This window comes from Phodopus roborovskii, unplaced genomic scaffold (assembly GCF_943737965.1).
Source record: "Phodopus roborovskii unplaced genomic scaffold, PHOROB, whole genome shotgun sequence".
NCBI classification, from domain to species: domain Eukaryota; kingdom Metazoa; phylum Chordata; class Mammalia; order Rodentia; family Cricetidae; genus Phodopus; species Phodopus roborovskii.
Window position 1 is genome coordinate 35353137 of NW_026126511.1, and position 19389 is coordinate 35372525.

General features: G+C 45.0%; 1 protein-coding gene across 1 annotated transcript in view; it reads right to left on the reverse strand.

Moving 5' to 3' along the window:
- The window catches only part of Vwa8 (von Willebrand factor A domain containing 8), a 296436-nt gene that overhangs the window by 10604 nt on the left and 266443 nt on the right, over positions 1–19389 (reverse strand). Inside the window, exons 38-41 of the mRNA XM_051195337.1 lie at positions 16860–16968; positions 13768–13924; positions 9384–9492; positions 1803–1928 (exon numbers count right to left, since the gene is read on the reverse strand). Coding sequence (XP_051051294.1) covers positions 1803–1928; positions 9384–9492; positions 13768–13924; positions 16860–16968 — 501 coding nt within the window. The remainder of the gene's footprint in view (positions 1–1802; positions 1929–9383; positions 9493–13767; positions 13925–16859; positions 16969–19389) is intronic.

Consider the following 19389-nt stretch of genomic DNA (forward strand, 5'->3'; position numbering starts at 1 on the left):
CAGTAAAAGCAGCCTTCTGGAGGCTGACAGCTTAACAACTGCATTTTAAACATACAAAACTAGAAGGATAGCGACCCATGTCATTTACTCGGTGCCTCAGCACCCCCTCCCCAGGAGAGAGAGTGCGTCATTGGAGGAGAGCCCACACCAGTTTCACTTGAAGATCATTTTCTACCTAGGCTGAAGATTGCCAGATTGCTAAGACACAGTAATATGAGAGGGAGTCTGGCCAAGAACGTGAGGAAGCATTTTCAGAACGTCTCAATTCTTTTCTTTCTTTCTTTCTTTCTTTCTTTCTTTCTTTTTTCCTCTTGCCAGTGAGTGAACTAGTGTTTCTTTTCTTGGCATTGAGCTGCTGTCTGGCAAAAACTACTGATTAAAAACGTGAAACTTTATGAGATTGGTTTGGAGCTCGGATCTGCCAATGGGAAAAATTTAAAAACCGTTTGTCAGTAGCAATAAATAAGAAAAGTCCAAGATTATTCTGTTATATACTTGCTGACATACATGAAAAATAATGAGTAGAACTAATGATTTCCAGAAACTGTAGGAGGCTAGTGAGATGGCTCATGAGATGACTTGGTAGGTGAGGCACTCGCCATCAAGCCTGACAACCTGAGTTCGTGTGCCCGCTGTGCCGTGCACGGCCCTCACATAATACCCAAGCTAAATAAATAACCTGAAAGCACCACAGATGCTCAGAGGATGACAGTGGGAAGCGCATTTAATACATCCCTTTAAAACTTGCTGAGTCCGCCCCGGTTAGCAGCAGTGGCACACACATGTGTCCAAACACTTGCTTACCACAGTGAGTCAGTAAGGGAAGCAGCTGTTGACTCATGGCAACGACACAGAAATAAGAGCCCCCAAATCACCACCAGATCCACTCTGAGTAAACATTCAGAGAGAGCGGCATCCCTACTGTCACTCACTGTACCCCTGCCCGCAGCTGCTACTCGGCGGTTCTGATTATCCAGGACCATAGAATCCCAAAGTTCACTAACATCCAATGTTTGACCACGTTGCCATGGTATGACAAATGCTTATTTACTATAATGAGTGCAACTTAGGGGAGAATTCCTTGTTTTTTTAAAAACTGAAGGCATTTGACGGACACAGATTCTTAAAGTTCCAGGAGAGCAGGAGCCCTGGAGATTGTCCCTTTACCTGAAGTGTTCCCATTTCTCCCACCCAGAGAATACTACTCTGCAGTGGGATAGGACCTGTGGCAGCCACACAGGTAACTCTTGGCTTTCTGGACATTCTGCTGTGATGGGATACAGTTGGTCAGAGTGAGGGATGCTGGTATTCTGTTTTGACTGAGCTGGGTGGGGTAGGAAGGCTGGCTTTCCCTCTGCTCAAGACTGTAACTCCATGAACTAGGATTTAGTATTTACTCCCTTCTCTGCCTGCTTGGACCGTAGGTCACAGTTTTGTCCCTGCTGTTAACTCCTCTGGATTTGATTAAAGCTTACCTTACCTTTGTAAACAAGCTTTGTGCTGATTTGAGACAGAGCGTCTTAACTTGCTCTATAGATCAGACTGGCCTTGAACTCAGAGCCTCTGCCTCCTGAGTGCTGGAATTAAAATAATACATCACTATGCCTGGCCCTTGTATCAATTGTTTTTTTTAAATTATCTTGTGTGTGTGTGTGTGTTCTGTGTCTTGATGAGACGTTTCTTTATCTGTCCTACATAATGTAGTTGTTTATCTGGATTAGTGTTGTTTTGACACAACTCACGAACTCTCTACAGAAGGCTGAACTCTGTAGATCTGAGGCTCAGCGTTTCCCATTACTTACTTGGGGTTCCAGATCACCCCGACGTTTGTAGATGGCTTTTTCTCCAGCCAGCCCATCAATGATCTTGGCATCGTCTAGTTCCCCAGTAGCTTGGTGTCTTAGCCACTGTCTTTCTTTACCTTTGGCCTGCAATGTCACAAACATATGCACGTGAATCTTTATGTACTCAGTGCTATAGTTCTTTGACACACTTTTTGCATGAATAACAGGAAACACTCCAGGCTCCTATCAGTAAGAGATGGCTCTGCAAGAACGTAGTCACATGTTCCCTGCTATGCTTACAAGAGAGGCGTTTTGTCAGGTGTAATTGTTTCAACACACAACAATACAAAGAGCACACACAAACGACATCTGAACAGGAAGACAGTATATGCAAATGAACCCCAGGGGAAAGTTCAATTCTGGAAAAGTAATGATGAGGTATTTCTTAAAGATTTTCTATCACAGCAAACCTAGAAAATTTATTAGGTAACAAAATAATCAGCTTTAACTTGTTAATGGTCACAGAGTCTGTAAGCCGAGCTCCCTCTGGACAGCAGTTTTGCTACTCAAACTGCTGAGACTTCGTGTGCAAACTAAAACAGCTGAGGAGGACGGGAGCAGCCTGTGCACCCATGAGGCTCTCTGCTTTTCTAGATCTGGAGATCTGAATTACTTTTAGAAAGGTATTTCCATGCATGCTTTGCCACGGTAATTAAAAACTACACCAGGTGGCCCAAGAGGAGAGTTAAATGATGAAGGACTCTGCGCTGGACAGTTTTACGTTAGCTTGACACCAGCTAAAATCATCTGAGAGGAGGGAGCCTCAGCTGAAGGCAAGCCTGAGGCTATTTTCTTAATTAGTGACTGATGGGGGAGAGACCAGCTCATTGTGGATGGTGTCATCCCTGGGCTGGTGGTTCTGGGTTCTATAAGGAATCCAGCTGAGCAGGGCGTGAGGAGCAAGCTAAGCAGCTCCCCTCCATGGCCTCTGTTATCAGTTCTTGCCTCCAGGTCCCTGCCCGTTTGAGTTCCTGTTCTGACTTCCCTTAGCGATGGACCATGATGTGGAAGTGTAAGCGGAAATATAAACCCTTTCCGCCCCACATGGCTTTTGCTTGTGGTGCTTCACCACGTTAATAATAACCCTAACCAAGGCAAATCCTAACACTCCCAGGAAAGCATGTGATTATGGCAGTCTGTGACCACAGTTACATTAGGATGCAAATATCAAAATATGGAGGAGAATGGAATTACAGTTAGAATTTGAGGATTTTCTATTTCCTTTGTGGTAACAGGAAGAGGTTGAAATTTAGTTTACTCCAGCTGTGATAGGCATTAAAAATCGCCAAAAGAACCTGATATGATTTGGGAGTGAAACCATCGCTGGTTACTATGGTCATGGAGCAGCTAGTAGGGTGGCTGGGGAACACTCAGGGCCAATGCCTTTGATTTATGAAAATTACTGAATGAATGTGTAGCAATGTTGCATCTGTTTGTTGTCTATCACAGCATAGAATTCCATAGCAGTACAAATCCCATATCCCCCCTGAACCCAGCTTAAGAATTCGACTTCGTACTGCTTTGATGGTGATGGCAGCTAACCACTTGACATTTGCTTATTTTCCTAGTGACAGGCAGCCATCATCAGTGAACACCACTGCTCTGCAGGATGGTGCTTTTCAAACATCAAAGAAAGTCGGGTCTGAGAGGAAGCCAAGAATGACAGGAAAAGCTGGGCAGCGGTGCACACACCTTTAATCCCAGCACTGGGAGACAGAGGCAAGTGGATCCATGTGAGTTCGAGGCCAGCCTGATCTACTGAGAGCAAGTTCCAGGACAGACTCCAAAGCTACACAGAGCAACCCTGTCTCAAAAACAGATCAAACAACAACAGGAAAAGGATGAAGCCAAGTCCTGGTCTCTGGTTCGGGGAGGTGGCTTGAGAAGACGGGAGGCTGAAAGACTTTTTGCCCATCCTCCTATACCTGTAGCTATATATCTCACCAAGACTTTAGGTGACCTAAGCTTTGCTCCAGCATACCCTGTCTCCGTGCACCCATGGAATTCTTGACAAGAATATACTTGTGGGTCACCATAATTAAAATATTCATGCTGGTGACCTGGGAGGTTTCTTCATTTCATGTTTGCATTAATATACCATTATTCAAATATGATAATTTTGATTAAAGAACGATACCCCTAAAATATAAAATTCTCTTAAAACACAAGTTTAAACAAGTGCGGGAATCTGTTATTGTTGTTTTGCTAAATGGACATCTTGTCAAATTGTGCTCTAAATATTTATGTTGGCAGCCATAGATTAGTGCTGCTCTTATGGGTGGTGACAGTTAATGTGACTTGTGTGTCAGACATCTTTTTCACCACATTGAAGGCTCAGGGAAGGAACACTACAATAGAGAGAGCTGGAGAATGGAGGGGGCCATGAAAGGCTGTCTTCTGGCCATGGCAAGCGTGAATAAACAGCAGTTACAGTTATCTGCACAACACACACAGCTGGGGCTGCAAACATTTGTTGTGGATGGCAAACAGGGTTCATGAGGTCCCCGTCTCCAGCTCAAGAAGCTATTGGTGGTTAATGGCTGTGGGGATGTTTCATTATTCTTCAGTGCTACAGTCTGATAAGTTGCTCATGCTCCAGTAATAACCCCACATCTGTCCTCACAAGAGTCCCCAGGAAACCCTAAACTCTAAACAACTGGAGGGAAACTTAAAGGAGTTCAGAAGAAGGGAGGAGGGTAAGAGGGCCGTGGGGAGAAAGAAATTAAAGAAGACATCAGAAAATGGAAAGATCTCCCATGCTCTTGGATAGGTAGGATCAACATAGTAAAAATGGCAATCGTACCAAAAGCAATCTACAGATTCATTGCAATCCCCATTAAAATCCCAGCACAATTCTTCACAGACCTGGAAAGAGAAATACTCAACTTCATACTGAAAAACATAGCCAAAACAAGCCTGTTTAATAAAGGATCATCTGGGGGTATCACCATCCCTGACTTCAAGCTCTACTATAGAGCTATAGTAATGAGAACAGCTTGGTATTGACATAAAACAAGACAGGTAGACCAGTGGAAATGAATCAAAGACCCCAATATCAACCCACACACCTATGAATACCTAACTTTTGACAAAGAAGCTAAAAATATAAAATGGAAAAAATAAAATATATTCAACAAATGGTGCTGGTAACACTGGCTGTCAACACGTAGAAGAATGCAAATAGACCCATGTCTATCGCCATGCACAAAACTCAAGTTCAAATGGATCGAAGACCTCAACATAAATCCACCCACACTGAACTTCATAGAAGAGAAAGTGGGAGGTATTCTTGAACACATAGGCACAGGAGACCACTTCCTAAATAGAACACCAGTAGCACAGACTTTGACAGCGACAATTAATAAATGGGATCTTCTAAAATTTAGAAGCTTCTGTAACATGGTCAAAAGACAAAGCAGCTTGCCACAGAATGGGAAATGATCTTCACTAACCCCACATATGACAGAGGGCTGATCTTCAATATATACAAAAAAAAAAAAAAAAATCAAGAAACTAGAAATCAAACTACCAAATAATCCAATTAAAAATTGAGGTACAGAAGTAAACAGAGAACTCTCAAATGGCAGAAAAACACTTAAGGAAATGCTTAGTCATTAGGGAAATGTAAATCAAAATCACTCAGATTCCATCTTACACTGATCAGAATGGCTAAGATCAAAAACACCAATGACAGCTTATGCTGCAGAGGATGCAGAGAAAGGGGACCACTCCTCCATTGCTGGAGGAGTAGAACAGCCACTGTAGAAATCAGTATGGTGATTTCTCAGAAAATTAGGCATCATACACCTGAAGGAGGCACATTCACACCACAAGGACATTTGCTCAACTATGTTCATAGCAACATTATTTGTAATAGACAGATATTTGAAACAACTTAGATCCCCTCAACTGAAGAATGGATAAAGAAAATGTGGTGTATTTACACAATGGAGTACTACTCAGCAATAAGAAAAAAAAAATGAAGTCCTAAAATTCAGAGGCAAGTGGACAAACTAGAAAAAACCATCCTCATTGAGGTAACCCCAAACCAGAAAGACAAATACAGTACGTACTCACTCCATAAGTAGCTAGCAGACATAAAGCAAAAGATACCCAGTCTATAATCCACAACCTCAGAGAAGCTTGAATACTCTTCCGGAAGCAGATGTGGAAATCCACAACTGACCAATGGGCCAGGCTCCTGGAGTACAATCGAAGTGAGGGAGGAGTGATAACATGAGTAAAGGAGTCAAGACCATGATGGGGACATCCACAGAATCAGCTGAGCCGAGCTAGTGAGGGATCGCTGACTCTGGTCTGACAAATGGAAAACCTGCATAAGACCAAACTAGACTCCCTTAATACAGGTGACAGTGGTGTGGCTGGGACAAAATATGAGGTCATAGGCAGTGGGTCCAAGATCTAACTCCAATGTGCAAACTGACTTAGTGGAGCCCATTCTGTATGAAGAGATACCTTGCTCAGCCTAGACACGGGTGTGTGTGTGTGGGAGGTGCCTTGGTCCTGCCTCAACAAGATGATGGGACAGACTTAGTAGACTTCCTAGGGGAGGCCTTACCCTCCCAGTGGAGCAGATGGGAAGAGGGGGGCAGTGGGGAGCAGGAGGAGAGGAGGGAGGGGGAACTGGGATTGGAATGTAAAAAATAATGTTATATGGACTATCAGACTGTCAAGGAATAAAAACTTTAAAGGGCCTTCTTTGTTGCGGGGCTGCTCAGCCGTGCATGTGAAATCATGTTCTGTATTCTACATCACTATGGCGTTTCAGATTAAAACAGCCATGAGACATCACTCTATGCCTAGGAATGGCCTGAATCCAAAACTCCGCCAGCACCAAATGTGTACGAGGATGGGGAATGCGAGGAACGCTTGCTGCAGGTGGAAATGCTCCAGCCACTTGTGGAGATAGTTTGGTAGCTTCTGGCAAAAAAAAAAAAAAAACCTCACTCCAGTAACCTCTATGGGTATTGCTCTCACATGCATAAACTCCGCCACCACCACCACGACTGGCCACACACCCACACATCTATAAAAAAAAAAAATTGTACATGATGGTTTATGCCTAACTGCAAAACCTTGAAAGCAACCAAGATGTAAATGGATAAGCTATGGGATAGTCTGATAATTGGATATTATTTAGCGCCAAAAGAAACGAACCATCAAATCTGTAGTGATCTTGCTGTAATAAAGCGACCAGAGCATGACGGTTTGTTATCTTATAGGTTACTGCCATATGGGGCTGGAGAGGTGGCTCAATGGTTAGAGCACCTACTGCTCTGGCAGAGGATTCCATTTTGGTTAGTACCTATGTCAGTTGGCTCACAACCACCTGTAACTCCAGCTCCAGGGGATCTGAGTCCCACATCTGGCCTCTATGGGTATTGCTCTCACATGCATAAACTCCGCCACCACCACCACGACTGGCCACACACCCACACACACACACACACACACACACACACCCACACACACACACACCCACACACACACACACACACCCACACACACACACACACACACAGAGAGGGGGGGAGGAGAGAGGGAGAGAGAGAGAGAGGGAGAGAGAGAGAGAAGGAGGAAGAGGGAGAGAGAGCAATGAGGCTCCAGACTTAGGAGGCAGAGATAGAAAGATGGCAAGTTTGAGGTTAGCCCGAGCATCAAAGACCCTGTTTCCATCCCCTGGGTGTCCTGGATCTTGTATTCAATTTTAATAATATTTTCCCAATATTTCATTCCTATTGGCTATTATAAAAGCAATAGTCCATGCTGAATGGAGTCAAATCTGTGGGACTGAAGCTGTGTTCTGGATAGCCATCCTGCTGGTTTCTGGCCATATTTCGTACACTCACCAAGGAAACACCATGGTTACTGGGATTACATAGCAACATCAAAACAGCTGGAGGGTTTTAGTTTCTCAGAGTCATACTAGATTGGCCGAAGGTGACAGGAAAGGGCCAAATCAGAGTTGTCTTGCTTTGGCCACAATCTGCAGTTGTATAGTTTACATGAGGCCTCATCCATTCTTGGCCAGTAGCTATGTTTTTAAGCAGCCTCGTGACTATGACCTGAGTATTAGTAGATCCTCCTGGAAGCAATTCCCCTATGGCTTACATCAAGACTCAATAGGGAACATGAGCAAATGTTGTGTTGGCATCTGGATGATGGTACACAATGTCTTACGATCATATGTAAGAATTACGTGTAGGATGTAATAACGGAGTCCAAAAGAAGGGAACAGGGGCCTGGCACCTATCAGGAGCCTGGCTTTGGGTTCAGACCCCTGCTTCACTGACCACACGACCCAGGAAACTGCACTATCTGTGTAGTCTTCAGTTTCATTATTTATAAAATGGGGGTAATATCTGTATTCCATGGGCCCATGAAGACTGCCTCAGCTGAACTGTTACATACTGTAGATTTTGAAATGAACCATCTGGTTAATCATTGTGGAGCTCTTTCCTTGGAAAGTGAGCAAGCATTCCCTTGTGCTTTTGCACAGTTGTGATCTTTTTAAAAATGAAGACTTAGGGTGGAGAGGTGGTTCAACAGCAAGCGTGCTGGAAGTTTCTCCAGGAGACAGTTCAGTTTTCACATCAGGTGGCACACAGCTGCCTACAATTCAAGCCCCAAAGGATTCAGCGCCCTCTTCTGGCCTCTCTGGGCACTGCACCCACATGGCATTCACACACACACACACACACACACACACACACACACACACACACACACACACGCCCGCGCGCGCGCACACACACACGTGTCAGAGTTTTGAGTTAAGACAGAGGATTAAAGTTGCATCACACATGCTCTAATATCTAGCAAAACATGATAAACATTCCTTCAGAAGAACAATAACGAATAAATACCAAAGAGTAAACTGAAGGTACCAAAATAAACTCAATGGTAAAGAAAACTAAGCTGCAGAACAGGGGTTGGCTCGACACCCTCACTGCCCACCCCAGGTGAGGCTTTGCTCTTAGGATAAAATAATTGATATTATGTGTCATTTAGGGAAAACACTGAACAGAAATAATAGTTTCTACTCAGGAAATACTGAAGTGTCTTCATATTTAAGCTGTACCAGTGCTCACTGGTCCTGAGGCACTGAGATCATGGTGTAACAGCACAGGACGGGGTAATACAGGGTCAGGAGAAGAGAAAGCACACCCTGGCGGGTCTAATCTGCCCCTCTGCTTCTTCATTGGTGGTAAAATGATTTGTAGGGAGAGAGTTCTATTTATGAACTCCCAGGAGAGGTGAGATGTACACAGATCTTCCCCGAGGGGAGTCAGGAAGTCACTGTCTGGGATGGCTACTGGTAAAATTACTGCTTCCTGGACAGGAAGAAAGTGAGGTCAGCTATTTTCCCTTGGAGACGTCCCTAAGAAAACCCTGGGCTGAGTCCATGGTTTGTGTGTCGATCTTGAAATGACTTACTGGCTGGCTGCTTAGGTCTTGGATATCTTTCTCCAGCAGCTTTAGTGTATGTTCAGACTTTGCCCACAAAGGACAGATTACCTGTAAGTTATCCAGAATGACTCGGAGGGCGTGCACCTGCCGCTGGACGGCACCTGAAAACCTTTCATAGGTTGCTGCATCATACTCACTCATTTGGATCTCCTTTAGCCTGAAAGCAGAGGGCAAGAGAAGGTATCTGCTTAGTCATGTTTGTATGAGCCCCTTACCCTTGCTCACATGCTCACAGAGCTGGGGCCACTCCTCGGTGGCTCATACCGAATTTGAGGAGAAAAAGCAAGAGATGATGTCACCAGTGTTGCTCCTAGGTTCAAAGGAGGGTAATGGCAGAGGTGTATTGGTTATTGATGAACGAACTGTCCCCTGGGACAAAGGAAGAAGCCCAAACGGTCCCACCAGGTGGCTCACAGCTGCCTGTAACTGCAGCTCCAAGGGATCTGATGCCTTCTTCTGGTCTCATAGGTAGTCAATTTAGTCTTAACAAAGCATTTGAAGCAAATCCTAAATAGGAGGGCCTTCTACTAAGTGAATGCTCTTGGGTTTTCCAATGTGATTACCACAGTGCACTAATTTAACACACATTTCCATTCATGTCTATAAATATTGAAGGTGCAGATACCAGAACAAAGGAATAAGGAGTGCATTTCTCAAAAGCCTAAACATGACACAATCTTTTAAATTTTTTTGTGTGTCTGTGTATACCTTATATGCATAGCTGGAATTCTATATAAAGCATATTTATCACCTGAGGTTGGGAGAAGAATCTCAAATGAGGGAGAATGAATGGTTTCTAGTCTTCATTCTTAGGCAAAACACCGGGGAAAACACAATCGGAATGGTCATGGCTCAGAACTCCATGTGTGTGTGTAATAAGACCACATCTTGCTTTCTGAGTCTCCAATACTCAGCCCAGTGCCTGGCACAGAGTGATGGCCAATGCATGCTGTTATGTAATACTTTGAAAGCACGGGCTATCAAAAGGTGAATAGAGATTAGGCCACTATAATATCCAAATGCCACCCCTCAAGGTGGCATGCCAAGATACCCTTCTAAGGAACAAAAAGGAATGTGTATATGAGACTTTGCCTCCTAACAATCCCTCTTGTGTTTCATTTTGACAGTCTCTGGAGTCTCAAGTCATATCCCCAGTGGAAGGGGAGTAGAAGCTGGGCACAATGAATACTGTAGGGTACACCATGTACCTACTTCATGCCTAGTTGATACGTGCTTTCTCAGAGAACTCAGACTAGTGCTGACTGGGAAATGAGTGGACAGAGCTTGTCCTCAGAGGGGGGCAGGTGGGAAAGGAAAAAGAAAAGGAAATACAACACAGAGAGGAGGACTTGGGCAGCTGGGAGTCACCTGGAGCAGAGTGGCCTCTGGAGAGAACAGAGTCGGCTTTAGCTCTACAGCTATCTCTGGGGTGATCATCTTACACCCCAAACATCACATGCTATTTTAATTACGAGGAAACCTGGAAATCATATTTCAGATTATGTCAGCCTTCACAAAGTATACTCAGATGTTCACAATGGGTGCTAAGCTCTGCATCTTGAAGACTGAAGCAGGTAATGGAGAAACAAGGCAGGAAATTTCAGCCTCTGGCTTAGACAAGCCTCCCATCGCTGCTATTCTCAAGCCCCTCAAACTGCCTGAGCATACTTCTGCTCCATTCCCTTTGAGCAAAGGCGCAGGGTTTGGATGCTCCACATCAGGGAAGCAATGTGCACAAACGTATATTTATAAAAAGGGTATATTTATCACTATGTAAGAGTCTGGGAATTTTGGTCCTTATTTTACTTTTTCTATAGGCTAGACTTAAATACTATCATTTGGAATCAAGTATGAGGAAGGCAGCCAAGATCTGCAGTGTGGAGCTGATTGGTTATGCAAACTGTGGTGGGTGGCCCGCCCACCAGACGGCTCTTTGAAGTGTGTGCAAGTAAGCACTCCCCTGTTGTCACTCACTTGTTGGTGACATTTCTGTATGTGATCTTACAAGTCTTACACTGGTGTCCCCGTTAGTCCGCTTCAGTTGATCAGTTCTTAATGTAAGGGCCAGTATCTGGCTTAAATCGTTGCTAACTGAATGCTGTGAGGAACCCGCTGGTCACACTAGGTCCTCTACACTGCAGAAGACTTCTAATGATCGGTGAGGACTGCCTACTCCCAACCAGGGACTGACGGGGGCGCCATACAGGCAACCCGCCACACCTGCACTCATCATCCGTAGATTCTACCAAACTGGGATCAAAAATATTCAGAAAAAATTGCTCCTCTACTAAGCATAACAAACCTTTCCCCATTAACTAAACATTAGTTCATTAACTAGGTACATGGCCTGATGTGCCATAAGTAATTTTAGAAATGACATAAAGCACACACACACACATACGTCATTTTATAGAAGTGAATCAAGGACCTGGAAGAAGGCCACCACAGATACCGAGGACAAGTACTAACATCCGATACTGCACGTGTGTGTCACTTACTCTGTGTTTGTCACACTGCAGCTTCTGTCCCCGTGTAACTGACTTACACAGGTGACAGGATGGTAGGGTGGCCACAGCTGTGGAGACTTGGTACAAGGTGCTGCAAAAGGCGTTGGGACCTGACCTCATTGCGCATGCCTCAGTCATGGGAAGCAGCCAGATGACGACAACGAATTATTACTATACAAATGAATGTGTGTAAAGGCTTGGGTGCGGGTCTGTGGGAATTCTGTCTTATTTTAGTGCTTATGTGCAGAGACACGGTCTGCACGATTTATTACAAGACGAGATAATATCTTGGATTAGCTTCAAAAACATCCAGAGTATGGAATGGTATTGGGGGGGGGGGTTCCACAGGGTTCATGTGTGTTTCGTTACTTCCATTTTGGGCTTGAAAGGGTCCATAATAAAAAGCTAAGGACAATTTTTTGGCAGTAGGAAAGGAGTATTTTTCTCTTGTTTGGCTGTGTGGCCCTTTCCAGGATCTCTGCATGTTGTATTTCCTCCCTTGCACACCCTGCCGGCACCCTCCCTTGGCTGGTGAGTCAGGGACAGTTTCCCTCCTAACTCCTTTCCCCGGTCCCTTCCCTTCTCACAGTCACTAGGATCACAGATGACCCTTGACCCTCCCCCCCCATAGGTTCTTATTCTAGTGGCAATCAGAGAAGAGGTGGCTTACTCATGGCTAATGCCACTGTGAGGCCTTTCTACCTCCTGTGAACAGTCACGTGTCAGGGTTCTTTGTATGTCCCTGTAGGCAAACTGGACTGGGTAGTTACTTGTGAGAGCTGGGGTACGGTAACAACAGCCATTCATTAACTGAAGAGAATGACGCATGCCTAATTATTAGTTATTTTCTCAAAGGAAACTTCATTATTCATAAGAAATGTCAAGCAATATTTTAGTGTTGGTGAGACTTCATTAGGGCATAACTTTCCTCCCACGCTTTCTGAGAAATTACCACTACTTTGATCCCTAAGAAGTTACCCACCCTCACAACTTCTCTGAGAAGGGAGAGGGAAGCTGCCCCGTCTCCAGGGGGTACAGCACGGCCCAGTGAGGGCATAGCAGCTGCCCTGCCGAAGGTCCCAGGGACTCCAGTGACCAAGCTGAGGGCAAGACTGACGTACAGCGGACCTGCCTTATTTACCTGCTGTATGTACCATGTGGGTCCTGAGGCTTGCAGGCTTTCCTGAGGGTGTGGCAGGCGGGACGCGCATTTTTGTCTCTATTGTTCTCTGCTGTTTACTTGTAGGATGTGAAGGCACGGCATGTAATAACATACCAGATGTTCTACGTGGGAGGGTTTCATAACTCACATACACTTGAGCGTGTTTTTGTCTAGCTGCCCCCAGCTCCTTCCACTGGGCACAGAAATGGAAATCTGCTCCCCACACCACCAGTGTGCCTCTCAGGTTGAAAGAGTGTTTCCACTTTCTTGCTGAAAGCACATGTGGACTTCTCTTGAGGTATCTATCCTATGGATTCTTCCTTTCCAGTGGCGGCCAATCAAAGTAGCCCAAAGCAATTGAGACACATCTGAAACCTGAAGGCTCACCTGGCTTGGATTTCCAGGCTCGGCCTGCTGACAAGGCCTCTCCATTAAAACCCACGGCCATCTCTCTCCAGCTGTTCCAAGACAGGCAAGCGGGTTCTCTCCACCACAGACACTGCCATTCTGACATACATTGTGCCCTGGTAATTGCTTTTAGCTTTCCTTTCTAGAATGGTCTAGCTGTTTCCTTATGTCCAAATTCAGAAAGAGTATAGGTCTTGTCTCATGTTAGCACCAGAGATTTAACTTTTTTCAGTATCATCCCAGGACACAGTACTTAGCATCATGTGTGTGTGCGTGTGTGTGTGTGTGTGTGTGTGTGTGTGTGCGTATACACACTAGTCACCTGCACTGTTCCGGATGCACCAGGCACACTCACCTCTGCTGAAATGCCTTCTGGGCCATCTCTCTTGCAGCTCTCTTGACATGCTCAGGAACTGCATCTTTTTCGACCTCAGAAACCTGATACACTGGGTGGCCTGAGTCCAGACGGTAAGGACCTCCTTTGCCACCGAGACCTGCAGTGTCTCTTCCCCCTGGAAAGAAAACATGGGGACATAATTGCTACGTCTAGAACCTGGCTACAAAACAAAAGTCAGATCATGGCTTAAAGACAGTCCTGTGAGGAATACTGACTGAACTAGTAATTAAAACCTTAAACACCTTCACCTGAACACAAAGACGCTCCTGATTAGAGTAACTTCCTTTTCTCCCAATCCACCCATATTCTAAGGTTCAGTCCAAATTCAATTTGAATGCTTTGTCTGATGTCTTGACTTCATAGGAATCAACAATTCTGTGTACTGTTTGGAGCCCTTTAATATTGTTTCTTATCAACTAGCTGATGGCTGGGGTGTCTTTGTTCTTCTGCCCTGGATGAGTGGCCCACAATAGTGCCTACAGATACTACATTCACTAATTAAAGGGGCAACTCTTCCTCTAATTATCCACTTTCCTTAAAATATCAAGACAGTTAGGTTGTAGATAAATTTTCATTTTAAAAATAATAAAAGTGGTTCAGAGAGATTAAATGACTTCTTTGTGACCTCATATCACTTGGTAAGCCAAGATTTGAAGTCAATTATTATGTAGATTTTGGCATTCAGTTTTGAAGAATGAACAACAGATAAACATCATTAGCTTGAGAACATTTTTTCATTATAAGGTCAAGTTTACATGCCTGTAAGTACACATTATGTAATACTTCATGAGCTATTTATACTAATATGAAGTTAGATGCCTGTAAGGCCAGATAGGTAGTATTATAAGGTGGTAGAGACATTGGCCAATTACAGAGGAATGCATGGTCTCATACATGTTCATATTTAAATTATTTTAAATCATTGTATTGACTGAAGAAAATATGTACATCTATTGGTTACATTTGGCCTTTGTATGAATGGCTTACTGTCTTTGCTCTGAGAACACTAGCAACTAGGTCCCCTTGTTTACTGGTATGGAATTTGGGAACTTAATGAGTATCCAGTATTGGAGAGGCAATGCCATACCGCACAGTCTAGCTCAGTATTGTAAACTAGTTGCATAATTAGGGCAGACTACCTGAGTTTGAATCTGGTTTCAACTCGACAGCGGAATCTCCAAAGAAATCACTTAACTTCTCTGTGTCTCAGTTCTCATCTCTAACATGGGATGGCATTCCCTGCCTTGTGGGATTTTCACAAAGCTAAACTGCTTGGGAATGAATCTGGTATGCAGTAAGAGCTATCTCAGTGACTGCCGTGGAAGTCCAGGTAGGCCCATTTCCTTTGGAGAAATACCACGAGAGCAGTAATATCTACCAGCCACAGCATTTTAGCCTTTTCATCGGGCACATCTTATTTCATTTGGAAGTGGGTGGTGGAAAATTCCTCCTACAATATGTATGGCTCCTGGTTTCCACTTCCAGCCAGTGTGCGGCAGAGAGGAGTACTGGTGGGCAGGGATGAGGCACCGAGCTGAGGAGAGCTGTGTCGGGCCTGACCTGCTCCCTGCTGGAGGTACTGCTTGAGGATGGGTGGAATGTGACCTAGCGGAATGCTTCCTACTCATTTGGATGAGAGGAGAGGAGGAGCCACAACTCTTAGAGGTAGTGTGAGTGGTGCTCAGAACAGGTCACGTGGCCCCTCAGGAGCATCAGCTGGGATGGAGAGGGTACAGGGAAAGAGTTCTTTTCTCCACTCTACAGAAGTTTAAATTCATATTACTCAAATGAAAACTGCTTACAGCTGAACTTGGACTCTCACCAACCAGTCCGTAAGGCACACGGGGGAGAAAATACGAGTGATGGAGAAGAATCAAATGGTTTCTTGGCACAGAGCTAAGTTTAATGTAGAGAATTCTGTAGGGCACTAGTGACAGACAGAAAAAGACACGCTGAAGCCAGGAGCCTTGATTAGTTGAAAGACACAAGCCGGGGAAGCAGACAGGACATTTCGTCTGTCTGGATCAAGTAGGTGCCCATTTAATAACAAACGAAACAAACTTTTACTCTTTGTAGGCACTGCTGGGAAGCTGACATCTGGCCAGCTCGTTCCACAACGCATTCCGTATGGATTAAATATTGTTGGCTTGACACTAACTTCCAGATCAAAGGACACTGCTAAAAATAGCCTTTCTTTAAAGTTGATGTTCGATGAATAAACAGAGCAGGCAAGAAGTCCCAGGCTCATTTGATAGCACATTGTCTCAGCACAGAAACCCATTTCCTGCCAAGGCCTTCAAGGCCAAGAGGCGCAGGCCATCCTAAGGGAAGGTGAAGGCCTGAGCTGTGCCAACACTTCTCCTGGCTGAGATAAGCCAGACAGTGCGCAGTCTGGCCCCATTCCTGGGCTCCACCAGATGTGTCTGCTACAGCTGCTGGGAGGAAGACGGCAGCTTGGGAACAATGGTCTAGGAGAGCAGCCAAGAGGAAGGAATGGCATCCAGCCATCAGTGCAAAGCACACCAGCCTTATCTCCAAACCATGTACCTCTATACACTCCCTTCTCAGATGTGGACAAGAGCTACTCCATCCCCAGGTTAACTGCTCAAGAGCTCGCTGTAGATTTCTGGCAGAATTCCAAAGGCAAGGAATTGAGAGAAGGGACCAACACTTCAATGACCGTTCTTTCCAATGACTGTCCTTTAGCCCAACCACTCTGCTCCGTGCTCTGAGTTCCTAACTAATCTAATCTTTCACATGCCCCCGAGAGGCTGATAATGTTCCTCCTCCCTTAATGAAGCCACTATGAGGTGGTGCGGAGGTGGGGTGGGGGGTGGGGGAAGACGATGACACAGTTTTAGGTCAAAGTGAGGCAGAGTCTGTGGGGTTCCAGGCTTTCTGCCTGTCTTCATGTCATGCAGGGACAGAGGGAGAGAACACTGAGAGGCTGAGCAGGGAAGCCAGCACCTGGGCTCGCTCAGGGTTAGAAAGCCGACCTGACAGACTCAAGAAAGTCTGGGAAAACTCAGGAGAACCCACATGCTACCAACCTGTTCCACCAGCCCAGGTATTGCCGCCCACATGGGGCATGTTGTCTGGGTCCTCCTTGCCATGTTTAGGGTGGCTCATGTCTTCATTACTGTCTCTCTCAATTGTTATCTGAGAAGGAAGAGTTGGGACATGGTCACTATCCCATAAACACCAGCATAACCGACAGAGCTGGTTCCCGAGGAGTCTGTACCCTCAGCTCATGACAAAAAACTTCGTCACATTCACCATCAGTTAGTCGGGGAGGAAAATTACGTTTTTTAAAAGAAGTTCTTTGAAAAGAAAACAGAAAGCTGGAGCTGGGCTGTTTCAGCTCTAGTGTTCTGGGTACAGGACATGCTCTGAGAAACAGGAAAATGGTTCTTACACTTCCAGTGGGTAAAAGGTCCAGCTCCTTGCTGATCAGCCAAGTCACAGCAAATACATCAACCCATTCAATTTTCACATTTTATTAAAAAATCAGAAAACATACATCATATAACAGATTTAGGTTCCATATACCCATTAAACATTGCTTACTTAGTTTTAGATCCTCTGAAACATTATTGTTTTGTATAGTTTTCCTAATTAGTCTGTATTTCTTGGGATTCTAATAAAGTAAGTGACATTTTAGCTTTACCTATGACTGTCTCCATTTGCTTTTCACATATCTTCCAAAATTCTTTCATTAGTTTTAAGTGACATGCTAGGAAACACACACACACACACACATAGTCTCATACATGCACACACTCATGCACATACAAATAAATTTCAAAGTGAAGAATGGTGATCAAAACTGCTAATCCAATAAAATACAGACCACTTCTTGAACTCCATGACCATCTTGCCCAAAACTGACATGTTCTGACTGATTCAGGGAGTCCAGATGTGGTAAATAAGGTGATCAATGGTGTTGCAATCAAATTTGCATCTGACTGAACAATAGCAAGACTAGTTTGATTATAAGGATTTTAACTCTTCTAACAGCTCATTCTAAAACACAGTTCTGGGGCTTTGCATGCAGGAGCACCTGAGTTCAAATCTCCAGCATTCCTGGGTGCTCTCTTGCTAGCCACTCTAGCCAATTGGTGGGCTTCAGGCTCAGTGAGTTCATCATTGAAGGAAGCCAGGGCAAGAATTCAAGGCGGGAACTTCAGCAGAGACCATGGAAGGATAATGCTTACTGGCTTGCTCTCCCATGGCTTGCTCGGCCTGCTTTCTTAAACCACCCAGGACCACCTGCTCAGGTTTGGCAGCACCCCCAGAGAGCTGGGTCTTTCCACATCTACCACAAAATAAGAAAATGCCTCTCAGACTTGCCTATAAGCAATCTGATGGAGGCATTTATTAATTAAGATTCCTCTTCTCAGATAACCCTAGCTTATGTGAAGCCGATAATCATCATCATCATCATCTAATCAGACAACTGATCCTCTGTTAACATGACACACCAGTGCAATACTGTTCAGCCATAACCTTTCCTTTCTTGTTTATCTCTAAGATCCCATCTTACTATCACAATATAAAACAGTATAACTGCAAAAGTCTCAGTCTCATGATGCTCTGGGCTTCAAAGGGCCCGGGCAGCTCTTCTGCAGTCTTGCCCTCTCCTCTGCTCTGGACCACAGCTTCTGTGCTAACCCTGAGGAAACGCCTTCAGAAGGCTTCACCTCAACCATGCTGGTCTCTTCTCAGCCCCAGCTGACCAGTATCAACTGTCCCAGTGCAGACTTCACTTCAGTGTTGCAGGTTCCCTGGCAATCGCAGCTGACTCCAGCACCAGCCGACCAGACTCCACAGGTTCTCAGTGTGAAACACATCCCATGAATGGCTCTGGGGAGAGCCCTCGAAGGGTTCACAGATCTCCCGCAGAGACTTCAGAGGCAAGGCCGTCACCACCGGCAATGCTCTCAGCATCATTTAGGTCCCTGTAACAGCTAACCTACTCAGAAGCTCTTTCACTCGATGGCTTTTCCAGCCCAAAGTTCCAAACTCCTTCCACAACCCTGCCAAAAATAACATTAACAGGCCTGTCTCAGCAACAGCAATACTGGTTCCTATTCTAGTTACATCTCTACTGCTGTGACACAATGACAAAGGCAACTTGGGGGAGGAAAGGCTTTCCTTCCAGGTCATACTCCATCACTGAAGGAATCTAAGGCAGGAACTCAAAGGAGACACCAGGAGACAGGACTTGAAGCAGAGGACACGGAGGATGCTGCTTACTGGCTTGCCCGCTCCCTTCCCAGACTTGCTCAGCCTGCTTTCTTATAGCATCCAGGATCCCCTGAGTGGAACTGTCCCCAGAGGGTTAGGCCCTCCCATATCTATCATGAATTAAGACAGCGCTCTACAGACCACAGGCCACTCTGACAGAGGCATTTTTCCTCAGTTAATGTTCCTTTCCCCAGATTAACAACAACAAAACAAAAACCCAACCAGGATACAGGAGGAGGAAGGCCTGAAGAAGACATTTAACATTGACTCCTTTCTCTTTCTCTTCCCTTCCTCTGTGATCTCCCACCCCAAAACATATACGTGTACATGGGT